Consider the following 14,861-nt stretch of genomic DNA (forward strand, 5'->3'; position numbering starts at 1 on the left):
TTTCTGGATATTCTAGGCAACTATAGTAATTGCTGATTTTCTCAGAAGCCTTTTACTTTAGTTAGTATTATAATTTTATGGTTATCTGGTTAAAGGACCACATAATGCTGGTGAAAATGCGAACAGAATGTAATAGTTTGATGAAGTTCAATGAATGTAGGTCAGTGTGAATGTGTAAAATGCTGCAGTTCTATGCAGAATTATGAAAATCAGTATATTGCTGAAATCATCACTTGAAGACCTTTGCAAAAGTGCCAGGAACAATATTATATGTGTATTTTTAACCTTTATACAGACAGCGGGAGCTCTGTCAACTGAATTTGCATCTCATAGCTGGAACTAACACCACTGCCTACTGCATAATGAAGTCTCAGAATAACAATAAGTTACCATGTCACATTTTTTTCCAAACTATATAAAGCTAATAATTTTATCATTACCAAATCAATAGCTACTTCACATGTTTGTTATACAAGTTCATTTTTAGTTGTGAGATTTGAGCACATATGTTGATTATCCTATGCCTATTTTCAATTACACAAAACGTTCCTTATCTCAAGGAAAACACACTTTGTGTTTTCCAGTATATTCACTTTTTTAACAAAAGAAAGCATCCTAAACTTGCACTAATAAACATGAAATATTTTTATTTATTGACCAATTTTCAGATCATAATAAAACACTACGTTTGTAAAAACTTACATATATTTCTTCTGCAAAGATATTCCATAAAAATCTGTGTGGAAGGAACTCTGATTTGACTAAGCTTCTATGGGAAGCCAGGTGCCTAGGAAGAATGCAGTAGATGCTGTTAATATGCTCAGATAAGCTCCAAGATAATGAGTACTAAAAAAAGTAGTAACTGCTTTTTCAGGTATAAGAGTTTATTAAGCAGTATTATTCCAACTATGAAACATGCGCTTATAAAAAAAGAACAAGATTATTAATTAACCTAAAACATGTTTTGCATTTCCATGACTCCTTTTCTCCCCCAAAATTTGTTGAAGATTTAAAGACACAGACAAAACAATCTGCCTATATTCAGATATCCCAACTTCACACCAAACCTTGAAAGTTTCACCTTGAAGAAAATTTTGTCCAGAGTCCACAGAGTATCATAGCTAATATTAATGATATCATATTGTCCCAAGAATATATTGCATACTGTTGCTCAATGAACCTAAGATCTATACAAACAAAGAGAAGGCTGGCAGTAAGCATAAGGGTTTAATCCAAAGATAATTTAAGTTCCGTGAATTTTCAATTGCATTTAATGGAATTTGGATTTACTTTCTCTGGCCAGGCATACATGTAGTATGCTGTAAGCATGAAACTTCTCAATAAACACATTCACATATAAGCTATCCGGAAATCTAACTCTGTCTGTGTCTTTAGTATCACCTATGTTGTACTAATTTTTCTGTATGGTAACAGTGAAACCTGCTGCACAGTGAATAATGTGTTGGTATTAATCTGCTAATGTGTGAAATAGTATATTCACATCCAGCTATTTTTAGATTCTCTCCTTTTGTTGCTCCTATTCAAATTCTTGAAAGTGTGGTAAAAGAGATGAAAGTTTCGGGTTCAAATAGCTCTAGATTAATTCTGGTTTTATGCTAAAACCTCTGTGCTTTCCAGTCAAGCAACGTTTGGACTACTGCATGCTCCTCATTTTGTACTGCCTCTCCAGAGAGAATCATCTTGGGAGCTATTATCCCAGGGACAGAATTGTCTGCATGTTCTGTACAACTGTACAGAGCAATGTAATGAATGAGAAATACTTTAGCACAACTGACAAAATGTGTAGGCTGCAAAAGTATGTTGAAAATTATTTGTAACTGCTTACAAAAATTCAAACTTTTAAATGGATTTTGGTATAGCATTAATGAGGATATGTGATAGTCAGGAAGGATCTCAATGATTTGGATGAGAGTACTGTCTAAAAAATCAGTAACTGCATTTAACTTCAACAGGTATTTTAGACTTCAATTAATTTCAGCAAATAATGATTATTAAACATTCATTCAAAGTAATCTGGTAAATTCAGATTAATGACAATGGGAAACATTTTGCATCCCATTATCATTAGATCTGTAATACAAGCTTTCATTTTTATAATTATTTTAAGGTTTTCCTCACTAGTTGTGTTCAAAACAACAAAGCTTCCATATCCAGTTTTGAGAGGAAGAGCAGAAGTAAATAAGAATATGAATAAACGGTAGTGATATGTTGATAGACACCATCAGTTATAGATAGCAGTACTAAAGCTACATAGAGGACTCTAATAAAAAAGGAATAAACAATAATTTTAAATATGCAACTCTTGGATCATATACTCTGATATTGAAAGTAAAGTGGCATAAAATAAAAGAACAAAGTCAATACTATATGCATTTTTTATTTATTCATTTGTTTATGACTGATAGATATAGAACAAAGTTTCCAAGTAAAAATGCTTATGTACCTACATGCAGTGACTCTGAAATCTGTACTGTAAGGACAAAGAAAGGTCGCCAATCTCTCCAACTCCTAGTTCTTTGTCAAAAATGGACACACTTAATGAGGTTTGTTTGGTACAGCACAAATTCTTAGACACAGATAGAGATCCTTTCAATGGAAACAAATTTGTTTGGCTTTACCAGGTTACTTAGCGATTAATAATAGCCTTGAGATGCAGGTCAAAAAGGTCATCGTCCCCGCTTGCCAACACAATCTAAAATGTGCAGCTAGTCCAGCTCTGCAGGCTTGGAGGCCCCTAAACGCTATGCATAAAGTAAAACAGGCTATTTTCCAACTTCTTTTTTCATATTAATAAGCAATTTTCAAGAGAAGGGTGGCAAAATGGGGGCCATGCCACTCTAAGTAATTCATTTATTTTGCAATTTAATCTTATGTTGGAAAAAAATTACACTGCTGCAAAAGCATAGCATGGTGATTTTTAAACGTCAGTGTGCTTCATAAGTAACCTTGTATGAAATATTGTATTAGCAGCCCTTAACAGTAAACTGCAACAAAAAGTATTTCCAGACATGGAAGCAGACCTATATGTCTTTTCCAGTCTTTAATTTATTCTCATTTCATTATTTTTTTACATCTGAAATAAAATATATTTAATTAATTTTTTACTTTTTTTTAAATTGCAAAACTAAAAAGATGGCATGAAAGAAAAATTTGACATATTAAATGGTATTTAAGAATTTGATTTCATAGTGTTCATATTTATAAAGCAATTATTGCTCTCATATATTTTGATGTACTAATTTAACATTAGAATAACTAAAATATTAAAAATAAGTCTGAGTCACAATCTTTGAAGCGCTTTCAGGAGCAATATGGCTTTCCCATGGGATTATTCATCTCAGCAAACTTATTGATGTGCATATTTTGACAGGATTTGACCCCTGTCCTAGAGGGTCTTATTTGGTACTCGTTGAAACAACTGAGACAAGTTAATGTGGATCTCTCTAAATACTCGGTTTTGCTGGAATATTGGAATTATCTGTATATGTGAATAGTATATTTTTCTTTACTTTTTTATTTTATCGTATACACACATGCTTAAAAAAAAAAGACTTAAATTTACTCAGTGAACTTTTAAACAATTTAAATGCTTGGCTGAATATGCTTGGTGTCTTTGGCACACAGGTTAATTTGAACTAGTAATTTGTTAATAGCAAAAATAACAAATGTTAATCAAACCAACCTTTTTTAACTGGGTCAAAAAATTCCATACACATGCACTGTGCACAATAGCACAGAATTTTGTTTCTTATAGAACATTAATTCACTCCACTGTTTGCATAATTTATGACAAACATGGCTCTATGAAAAAAAGTGATTGAGGAGAAGATCTGCTCCCATTTTCTCTTAAAGCTTTCCTCTAAACATTCAGTTGAAATAATGAGTTTTCTCCATTCTTTTAGAGCTGGCATTAGGTACAGTTCCCCCTTTCTTTTACAATGAAAGAATTTTCTACAACCTATTGAATGCACAGACCCACCCATTTAGATGACACTGAGTGTTTGCAAACCTCTATCATTCAGTGGCTGATGAGGCAGTTTCTTTCCTGATTCTTGTCACCTGTACCATTGCTATCAGACCAATGTAGAAAGGGTCTGTGCAAGAAGCCTAATAGAACTCATCTTAAGGACATGGCACACATAAAAGTGTCTTCTCTATGCCTACGTTGTCAACCTTACAAAAGGCTGGAGCATCTAGGAATGAATGTCAGTCCTTACCCTGTGTCTATTGTCGTCTTCCATAAGGTCTCCCCAGTTTGCAGATCAGGAGGTGTTGCAATACAGTAGGTGAAACATAAATGAACAATTTTTATTTTGAAACCATCTGAAGGAAAATTACTCCATTATAATAACTTCTACATAGAGAAATTCAAACTGAAATTATTCTTGAAGACAAAAAAGACAACAGCTTTGAATGCTAACCAAACTATAAAAATACATAGGTTGACATATTCTTCAAAGAAGTAAGCAATATGAGCTAACATATTGTTCACAGATTTTATCATTTGAATCCTGTTTCTTCACAGTTATAGATGTATAGAATCCTGTTGCTGTGAAACTGTATGTACTGTAATTTTGCATACCTGTGTTGGCAGTGTACTGCTAATACACAATAGCAGATCACTGTGAAGCTACAGAAGGGTTAAAATAAAGTAAAACATTAGCATTGTCTTTTATTGTTGTAATATCATTAGCAGACTTTTTTAATTACAGGAATAAACTCCAGGAGTATGCAGAAATGAAGGAATATGAAGACAGAAGGAAAGACCTAGAAAAGAAAGAAAAGGAAAAGAAATACCAAGCACGAAAGATGCATTACCTCCTTAGCACTGAGCAGGTTGGTGTACCTGTCCCTGACAGCTCATGCAAACCACTTGGGCCCCCAGCCTGACAGAGATAAACTAGCAGGCTGAATGGGACATGACTTGTCGAAAAGATATCACAAAGACACTACTTCGAGTTCAATTTAGTGCTTTTCTATAGGCAAGAGCAGGTACCATGACTATTACGTGACAGCAGCTTCATAGAGGCAGCATCAGCACTGCTGGCAGAAAGAGTCCAAGTCAGCAGTTTGATCTGCCACTGTGATAACACAACACGAAGGGCATAACCTCGCTTTAAAAACTCATTTTGACTGGCTTATTGTTGTGTTGTCGTACTTGTCAAGAAGTAACAAGTTATTAAGCTCAGAAGGGATTTCATATTTTTTTTTCCCCTTTTTTTAATTGAGCTAATGTTTGGATTGATGCTGTGTTCTGGTTGTTTTTAGGATAGGTTGTGAATGCAGGTTTTCGGCTAAAGCTTTTGCTAGAACTACCTGAATCAGCTTATTTAGCATCATTGTTATCACACAGAAATCCCCCCCCCCAAAATAAATATTTATTGGCTAATTTATTTTGTATTGATAAAAGTGGTATATTTTTTCAAGCTTCCTTATGTAAGCTGCTTCACAGACAGGTGAATATGGCAGTAGGTATATCTTATACAAAATTGATACGTTTGGTAACTCTTGTGGGTTTGCCAGTCTTTAGTCCCTTTTTGTGAACTTTTGTAAAAAAAAAAAAGATTCTGTATCTATAAATGTTTGATGACTGCTTGTTCTTCATATGAATAAGGAATTAATGTGAAATCAGGGAATGCTACTATGCACTAAGAAGAATGCAGGAAAAGTACCATGATAGAATATTTAATCCTTCTCTCTGTTTGGGAGCCGTTTGTGATCTATCCAATAAATAGAAATATAGTTTAATTAAATGGTTTTCAGTTATAAAAACTCACTTTGCAAGCAAAATTTAAGTAATTTTATAAAAAAAAAAAAAAGCATTATAGTAAACTATTAGTAAAAATAGCATTTAAAGTTTTCTGAGTGACTTTTAGACAGGGGAGCTAGTGAATAACTGAATGAGTTCATAATAATGGATTTGTCCAGACATAATGTATAATATGGAGAGTTATCTGTGCAGTGTTTTTATATAATTTTAAACTGTAGAAAATTGGAAATTACTGTTTTGAACAGAGCAATGTAATTAAACAAATGCAGAACCATCAATAAGTTTACCTGGAGTACAAAAATTTTCTGGTTAGAGACATTGCGTGAGCTGTGGTCTAAAAAGATTTTGGTAAGCTTAGTTCTGATAATACTGGTTCATCAAACTGTAACACATTTTTAAGGAATTGCAAGTAGTTTCATCCATCCACCTGGAGGACAGATGGTAGAAGACAGCAGTAACTATTATATTGTGACACATATGGTCTTCTAATTTTACAGAATGAGAATTTAGCTAGCAGTGTTTTGCAGAACAGAAACATGCTTGGTTTTGCTTGGTGAGATGGTTTGTGAATACTAGGACTCAGCTCAAATAATTTTCCCTTTGTTACAGAACTGTGCTCCAAGAACAACTTTTGTAGGCAGTATTTTGAAACATGAATGCATGTAAATCAATGCAAAATCTACAGACAACCTGAAAACCAGCAAAAATATATATGACAAAAACTACTTACTGCAATCAAAGTCTGTATTTTGCAATTGCACATAGGTATGGAAGTTGGTATCTTGCTAAGATACAGGGCAAATTATTTACAGTGTGGAATTTGATGCTCTCCCTGACATTTTACTCTCTATATGCCTGGTCTTCTGATCTGACTACAGCCACCTCTTGCTGTCTTCAAAGGGTAGTTAATTGGATTACTGACCAATTGACCAATTACTGACCATTATGTCCCAGTAGAACCAGGCAGAAAAAGTCAACACTTTTGAATGAATTATGTAAGAAATATAATCCAGGTATAGTACATGAAAAGGGGAGGTTGATGAGCTGGACTTATGTATTAACTAAGACCCAATGAGTTGTAGAGATGACCTGGCAAAGTATTCTACAATCTCCTCCCTTCTTGCCATGCATAATAAGGTGCAGTGATGGAGCTGAGCCACCTCATCCATCAAGGCTGCAAATGTTCCAGCAGGTTATATGGACAGCATTGCAAAATATGTATTTGCATTCATTGTTTCAAATATATCCTACAGTTTGAATCTCTTCGTTTCACTAAAGGCAAAAGGAGTGAGAAAAGGGTGTTTACTTATTGACAGGAAGGAAATTGTCACTCCTTAATTTTAGTAAAGAAAGGCATGTCCCCTTTACCACTCCCATAAGCTAAAGCCCAGAAACCCATCTCAGAAGCATGTTACAGGTTGAACAGGGAGTGGATAAAATATCGGAGCATTGCACAATGTAGCAGATGATAGAGTGATCCTTTCTGGCCCTAAAGTCTATGAATCCTTTATTGATTGCAGAATTTGCACTTCTTATTCCACAGATTTTATGTATATATAAGGTTGTACCTGTTCCTAACTGCTAGAATCATTTTACATTTCAGAAAGTAAACCTAAGAATGCTAGTTCCATGAATGTACAGGAGTGTCTAGTTTGTATATCATACCATGGCCCATGATGAAGTCAACATGTTTTGTCTTTTTCATGATTTAACTTGCAATTCAAACACTTATTTCTTCCATAAACTGTTACTGTTATAAACAGGAAAAAAAACAAACAAACAAAAAAAAAAACCAACCAAAAAACCCCCCAAACAAACCCACAAAAAAACCCCCCAAAAAACGGAAGAAATGGTTATAAAACTCTGAATTAGTATGCATTATTTGTTGTTACTGTTACCAGGTATGCACACATAGTCTTACACAGACAGATGTGAGCTTGCTTTGATTATTTTCCAAGCCCAAACAAACAAAAAAAAAAACCAACCAAAAAACCCCCCAAACAAACCCACAAAAAAACCCCCCAAAAAACGGAAGAAATGGTTATAAAACTCTGAATTAGTATGCATTATTTGTTGTTACTGTTACCAGGTATGCACACATAGTCTTACACAGACAGATGTGAGCTTGCTTTGATTATTTTCCAAGCCAATCTGGAGCTATAACATGGGGCTGAACCCAAACTAATTAGCCCTGTTGAGAGCCACGGTATATTAGCTCTAGAATTAATGCAGTTACACAGCTTCTGGTCAGCCCAAAATATGGGCACGATGAGTGTGTGCATGCTTTAAACTCAGGAACAAGGAGTCTGATCTGCCTACAAAATACTATATAAGTATATGTACATTTATGTAGGTATACCTACATTATATCTTTTTTTGGGGGAAGTGTGTCTGTTGGGTACCTTTGCTATAAAACTGACATTCAGGAAAATCATTGGGTGATAAAAAATGTATGGTATTACTCTATGCTGTATAATTTTTCTATATTTTTGGCTCACAGTTGACTGAGTATATTTTGCTATAGAAAGATACCCAAATATGACTATTTCTCCTTGCTTCTTGTAGGAAAACATTTCATTTATACAAACATGCAATCCACATGAGAACTAAGCAGTTCATTTGAATAAAATAATGTTACTATCTTAGCAAAAAAAATTCAAAGAAAAGACAGTTAAACAAGTTAGGATATTTTAATAATCAATAATTACTAGTAATGTTAATTTGCTGTTATTATTAAAATATAATAATTATTTCTATTATTATTACAATTATTGTCTATCTTTCTCTGACGGTAGAATGTTATGCATACTGCCAACTTCAAAACATAGCTTTTTGCTTTAGTAAAAAAAAAGCTTTTTTTTCCTTGTGGTACCAGTAATATCCATGTGACTCAAATATAACCCTATTTGTCAACATAAGAGTGGGCTTGAGAAAATAAAGTAAATTTATTTGGTTTCAATTAAGTTAGTTGCCATATACGGTTTGAAGAAAGAAAGCATGAACTCTAAACCTCCATGGCTATAAAATATTGAGCTTTTAATCAGCTTGTTATACATGACAATAATATGAATAACTAGTCAAGTAACTTCTTATGCATGTGGGCTTTTTTTTTTTTTTTTTAAGGAAATTTCTTCTACATGATTCTCATAATTTTGAAAAAAAACAAACAACCCACAGCAGTCAAGTCCTTGCCCTTCTTGTCATGGTATGAATGATGTTGTCTTCACCTACAAGTTGCTTGTTGCAAGAGATTCCAGTGTAAAACACAGCAAGAAATAAATCTGAGGTGGTGGCAACTTCAGAACTTTCAAACTAAAACTAAACAAACTGAACACACTAAAGTTCAGTTTAAAAAATTTATATATATAACACAATTGTTTCCTTGTCTGTTTTTATTTTAACAATCTGATAGATTCTGACTTCATAATGAATATGATAAAAATTGCAGTACATAAATTTAACAAGCCGTTACCTTTGCTGAGTATTTCTTGCCATTTCTTATTGGTAACACAATAGAAATAACAGTGTAGCTGTATTTTTTCTTTGTTTTTATCAATTTTGTCATGAACTGCATTGCAAGTTATTCTTGTGACATGAAACTTAGAATAATTATGTTTTTCTTACTAGTGCCCAATCACAGTAAGCTATTTCCACTACAGTGGTAATTATGTGGGGTTTTTTGTCATTAAAAAAATGAAATATTTATTAACTGTGATTTTCTATTTTAAACATGTTTACCTATGTAGATTGTCCTTCTATATCCCTGTAGGTCCCCTTTCTGTATTAGCAAAATTGAATGTAATTAAATAGGTTCTTACATCTGCTCTTTGTCATACTCTCAAGGGTGATGTTTGAAGAATGCTCCACCCATTGCAAAGTCCTGACGAGCTTCCTTTAAAGTCAACAGAAGATAGAATTACTGAATACACTGATGGCACTTTGTAGCCATGGACATGAAGAACCCACATTTGTTGGAACACGTGGTTGCGTGATTCCTGTCAATGGTATTGCCAACCTTCCAACAAATTTTGCAGTTGGTCTTGAGTTAACAATGTTAATTAGGATTAAGTATGCAATAGACTAAATCCAAAGATCCAGTATCAAGCTAGAATGCAGACCTGTATTGGTTAAATATCTGCTGACAGAGCATGCAGCAACGCTGAGGTAAGTCTATGAGTGGGAGCAAGTATATGAGCTGCTGCTAGCACTACTGTTGCTGCTCAGGTGGAGGGAGGACCTCCAAGTCCTCAGTGTAACAGGGAGCAAAAGGTGATGGTAACTGAAAGGAGCCAGAGCAGGAGAAGTGATGGAAGGAGCAGAGCAATGTGTCTTGTAAAGTCAAAGAGATCAGAAAAAACATTCCTATGGAAACAGTCTTTGGAGTGCCACAGCTGAAAAAAAACCTTTTGCTATTATAGTTTCTGCTATCACTGAGAAAAGGATTGGAGAATCAGCAGAGGAACAGATTTCTTCCCTTTATTTTATAGTTCTTTTCCCATATAGCAAACAGTACTGGGTGAGGTAAAAGAGAATTTGAATTCACTTTTCTCTAACTCTCCTCTGTTTCTAGACAGATAAACAATTAGTCCAGAAAGCAAAAGTTCTTTCTGGGATAATGTCTATGAAAGCTTGAGAGCTTTGTCACACAGTTGCAAAATGTATTTTGACATTATTGGGAATGTGTTGTTATACAAGGATCTCTTAATCTTACTATTGCTTTGGCTAGTGGACTCAGTCCCAGCCTCATTTCCAAACCTGGATTTCCTGCTCAGTGATTAATCATGCTGAGATTAGATGAGTCAATTTCTGTGGGATCTTCTCTACTATCTGAAGGCTGTTGAGACCCAAATTAATCATTCAGTTGTGCATGCCTGCCTACTCCTATGTTCAGAATCTTCTTTCTGTTAGGCCCTGATCAGTTAGACAATCTGACTCAGACTAAAGGCTCACCTGGCTCAGCTTCCTATCTTCTACAGTGGCCAACAAGTGTGTGCCTAGAGAAGACCACAAACACGGAGCAAAGCAGCAATACTGCCAAACATGCCAAGAATGCTTGCCCAGTTTCTAGCAATCAGTCATTGAAGGACTTGCATTTTTTTGTAGCAGAGCTTTCAAATTTTGGATTATTATGGTCTTCACTTTTTGCCTCTGTATTCCTTGAGTGCCTGCCTCTCTTAATATTTAGATAAGGATTAACCTAACACTAACTAGCTCTCCAATTGTGCTTCCTTGGAAGACAAGTTCCCTCATTCTCCTTACAGCATAGTTTTGCAGATTGCTCATTTCATAGCATATACTGTCTCTGGTATTCCCTCACAGGAGAATATGCAATGGCTAAGTGCCTTGTTCTTCCTCTGCAGTTTGGTGAGGCCCTACAGGTTGCAACCGCCAGTAATAAGACATGAGATATTTTTGGATTGCAGCATTTCCTTCAGTTTTCAGTGCCTGCTTGAGTGTGTCACCATCTCTCTGTCGAGTCAAGGCTAATGTATTTAGACATGTGGCTGGTATTTGCCTATGTTTCTTCCCATTGAAATAGTGCATTGGAAAGGATTACTTATAGGGATATAATGGCTGGTGCTATAAAATAAGAAAGTATTTTTAATGGAACTACCCTTGTCTGTGATTACTCTTTCCAAGGAGATATAAACATGTGATACAACAACTCTTTAATAGTTTAGTGCTATAGAGAACAGTTGAAAAAAACCAAAACTCACCCTTAAGAATAATGTTCTATGAGGAGGAAGGAAATGGTAGCATCAAATGAGTAAAAGTGAACAGTTCTAATATCACCAATGAGAACCAATTTTTTCCATTCTTATTTTCTCTAACACCCATAAGCAACTTCACCTTAGGGTAATTAGAGTAGTTTAGCAAGCTTCTGTAGACTCTGGATTAGAGCTTTTGTATATAAAGGTAGGAAAAACATACCTCAAGGTTGTTTTCAGTTTTTTTTTTTCAAACCAGTTTAATTTTGTTTTACTGCAGTTGCTGTAGAACCCAAAATTGTATTGCTTTTATCAATTGTACCAGCTATTATTTTATGTTTATCAGTTCATTGACTAAAATATTTTAAATTCAAATTCTACTCAATTATAAGGTTGTTTTGGTTTATTTTACATTCTTCCTGTCAATAGAGATGGCAATTCATAAACATTGCATGGACTGTGTGTCCCCCCTTTTTACGTAACTGGAAATCAGGAGTTAACTCTATTGAAGTTACTGCACTTACATCAGGTATAAATTTTCCAAGTTAGGAAGAAAAAAAAGCCACAAAATCCTCTCTGGAGAAGACTAATGAATATTCAGAAGGCACAACTGATTAATATGCTTCTAACCTAATGTGCTGTCCTGTAAGAACTTGAAAAACAATTGGTCTAAAATGACACTTTTTGACACCCACTCTGTCTCTGGACACCTGGCAGTTTTATTCTTATAAAGGTGAGGGCTCAGTGGATAAAGCTCTGGCCTTTGATCTTCAGATCCACAGTTTAAGAGACAAGGCTGCAAGTTTGGTCATTTGAGCTTAGTCCCAAGTGAACAGTCCACATCACAAAATGATTATACATAATTTGTTACTATTGGCAGTGTCTGTTCAGGAAAGGCCAAGGACTGAGCTAGCATGAAGAATAAATTAGCTCTTACCTTTTACATTTTATTTCCTCCCTCTTTACTGTTGTAATTTTATTATCCTGTCTCTGAAACATTCAGGGGATGAAATTATCATTCATTATAAGTACTAATACTTCCTGAAGATGAACTAAAATGGTTAATTTTCTTTTAAATGTAGGTGGCCCAGTCACTGAACATCCCCACTTATCCATGGGTGTTTAATATCCACTCATCATTTGTCTGCCAAGACCTTGGGTATTTCCGAGTACTTTCCAAAGCTTGTAGCATAAAAAAATCCCATTTAAATTAAAGAGGAGAGAATGAGCTTTCCTAGTTTTCAGGCAGGCTTGCAGCTATATTTAAATAGCATTAGTATATAAAGCGCTTCATGCAACAGTGCTCTGTTTTCATAAATTATTCTTTCCAAAGAATTCTTAGTTTACATTAAATCCCTCTTACAGTGCTTGTGACAGATATGTTTGATCAGTCAGCCTTCTTTGTGTGTTCACTTCCACATATGCCATATTGCTTATGTCTTATTATTATTAGTCTTATTCACAGGTATTCACTATAGGAAAATGATTCTGCTCTTGTGCCTCATAGGCCACTGTGCACACAATATCAGTTAACTTGAAAGAAATCTCAGTTAATGTTGCTTAATGTTTCTGTCAAAAAGAAGGACAAAGTAAGGTAAACTGAAAACAGCCAGTAACTGAGCTGTTTGTGATTCTGGAATATATTGCACCTGAACAAAACCAAAATGTATATGTCTAGAAGATTAGTTCCACTAGGTCTGAATTCCAAAAATTGTCTTCAAGTGATTTGCACATGCAGTCAAAAATCTTTATTTATCTTAGAATTTAAGTCCAGCTCTTGCCCTTCGGGATTACTCATCCTAGGAACTCTCCAGACTGTAATTCTGCTACTCAATGTGGTATCATGGTGATACAAAAAGAAGGCAAATGCTAGAAGCCAACATATACCTCCAGAATCTTATCTAGTGTATACTCTGCCAAAACTATTTAATGACAAAGTTTACAACTTCCATGGATTTCCCAGTTTTGCTTATATCCTTTTCAATCAGCCTTTCTTTTTCTGTAAGGAATCTTGGTTGTCTACCTAGAGAGGGCAAGCACACTCAAAGCCAAAACTAAGATGGCAAGCATGGTGATCTTCACTGCCAGAAAAGGGTAGCTCTGTAGATTAGGGAGCAATGGGAAAAGGATGGGGAAGCACTATCTGCTGACACTATATAACCTACCTCTTACAAGAAATAGATGGCTATGGACCATTTCCGATGTGTTTCTCCCAGATGTCAGTGCAAAGTGCTTCCCATTCACCCTTCTCATAAGTATCATTCTCACACAAGTGGTAAGTGGAAGTGCTTCAAACAGAAATAAATTTCTCCCTTTGCCACACTTCCTAGAAAACAAGATATTCACAGCCTATTTTGTAAACATAGTGAGTAAATGAACTTAAAAATAGAACATTTAATTATTTTAAGCATGTTCTGTGACAGCATTGCAAGCTGTATTTTTCCTAAAGGCCGCTTATTATAAAACCATTTCAGTTAGTGTGGTAATTGGATAACTGTGCAAAGAAATGAGAAAGAGTTTACACTGAGAAATCATCTGTCATTAGAAAGAGCTTAACACACAATAGGACGTAAAGTTTGAGTGCTGCTTTGTGATTGATCCTATGCAAGCTCATTTGTTTAAAGGCCATGTACACATGGCAATATTTCTTAGAGCTTCTTCTAAATAGCTTGTTACTAGCCATGTCACTCATTCTAAGCATCTGTTATAATAGCATAGTGGCATCTCTGTTTCCATCATGTGTTACAGCATTTAGCATCGCTGTATGTAGCATTATTCATTTAAAAATCCACTAGCTAGAAGGTAACTGTCTTTTTTCAGCATCTGAATTGCATAATCTCTATTTGTGTGGATTTTTTCTGGACGACAAACTTCTTGCTCAACTCCTGTGGGTAGGATTAATGGCAGAGTTTAAAGGACAAGCTGTGTGATCTATCAAAAGTGTACATGCTGAGATCTTAGGGAAACATGACCACATTTTGTGTATTACTGTCAATTGGGGTGGCAAAAGGGTTGGATTGCCGCAGGGTCAGAAAACTGGTAAGAGTGAGTTATATACTGAATGTTGGCTTTGTGTATGATTTGGTACACACATTTAAGAAAGAATCTATATTGCAAGAAAATGACAATGTCGAGCAGATATCCACTAAATAGCTTACACATAGAGCCATGCTGACACACACAAGCACGGAGTGGAACTCAACTGACATTCCTGAAATTGTTACTGGGATAAATTTTGTTGATGTGTAGTAGTTTGTCTGGTGTTTATGCAAGTTTATTGTGATGTATGGTCTTGCTCAGGTAATTTTTGAAACTGTTATAGCAGAAGAAGTACATGCTAAATAAGAGGTAAATGCATAAGA

The 14,861-nt window shown here is 34.9% G+C and overlaps 1 protein-coding gene across 1 annotated transcript in view; it reads left to right on the forward strand.

Moving 5' to 3' along the window:
* Positions 1-14,861, forward strand: part of SPATA17 (spermatogenesis associated 17) — a 93,246-nt gene that overhangs the window by 28,504 nt on the left and 49,881 nt on the right. The window contains exon 7 of the mRNA XM_009994799.1: positions 4,734-4,857. Within this exon, the coding sequence (XP_009993101.1) occupies positions 4,734-4,857 (124 nt within the window). The remainder of the gene's footprint in view (positions 1-4,733; positions 4,858-14,861) is intronic.

Source organism: Chaetura pelagica, unplaced genomic scaffold (genome assembly GCF_000747805.2).
Source record: "Chaetura pelagica isolate M959 unplaced genomic scaffold, ChaPel_1.0 scaffold2, whole genome shotgun sequence".
In the NCBI taxonomy this organism is placed as follows: domain Eukaryota; kingdom Metazoa; phylum Chordata; class Aves; order Apodiformes; family Apodidae; genus Chaetura; species Chaetura pelagica.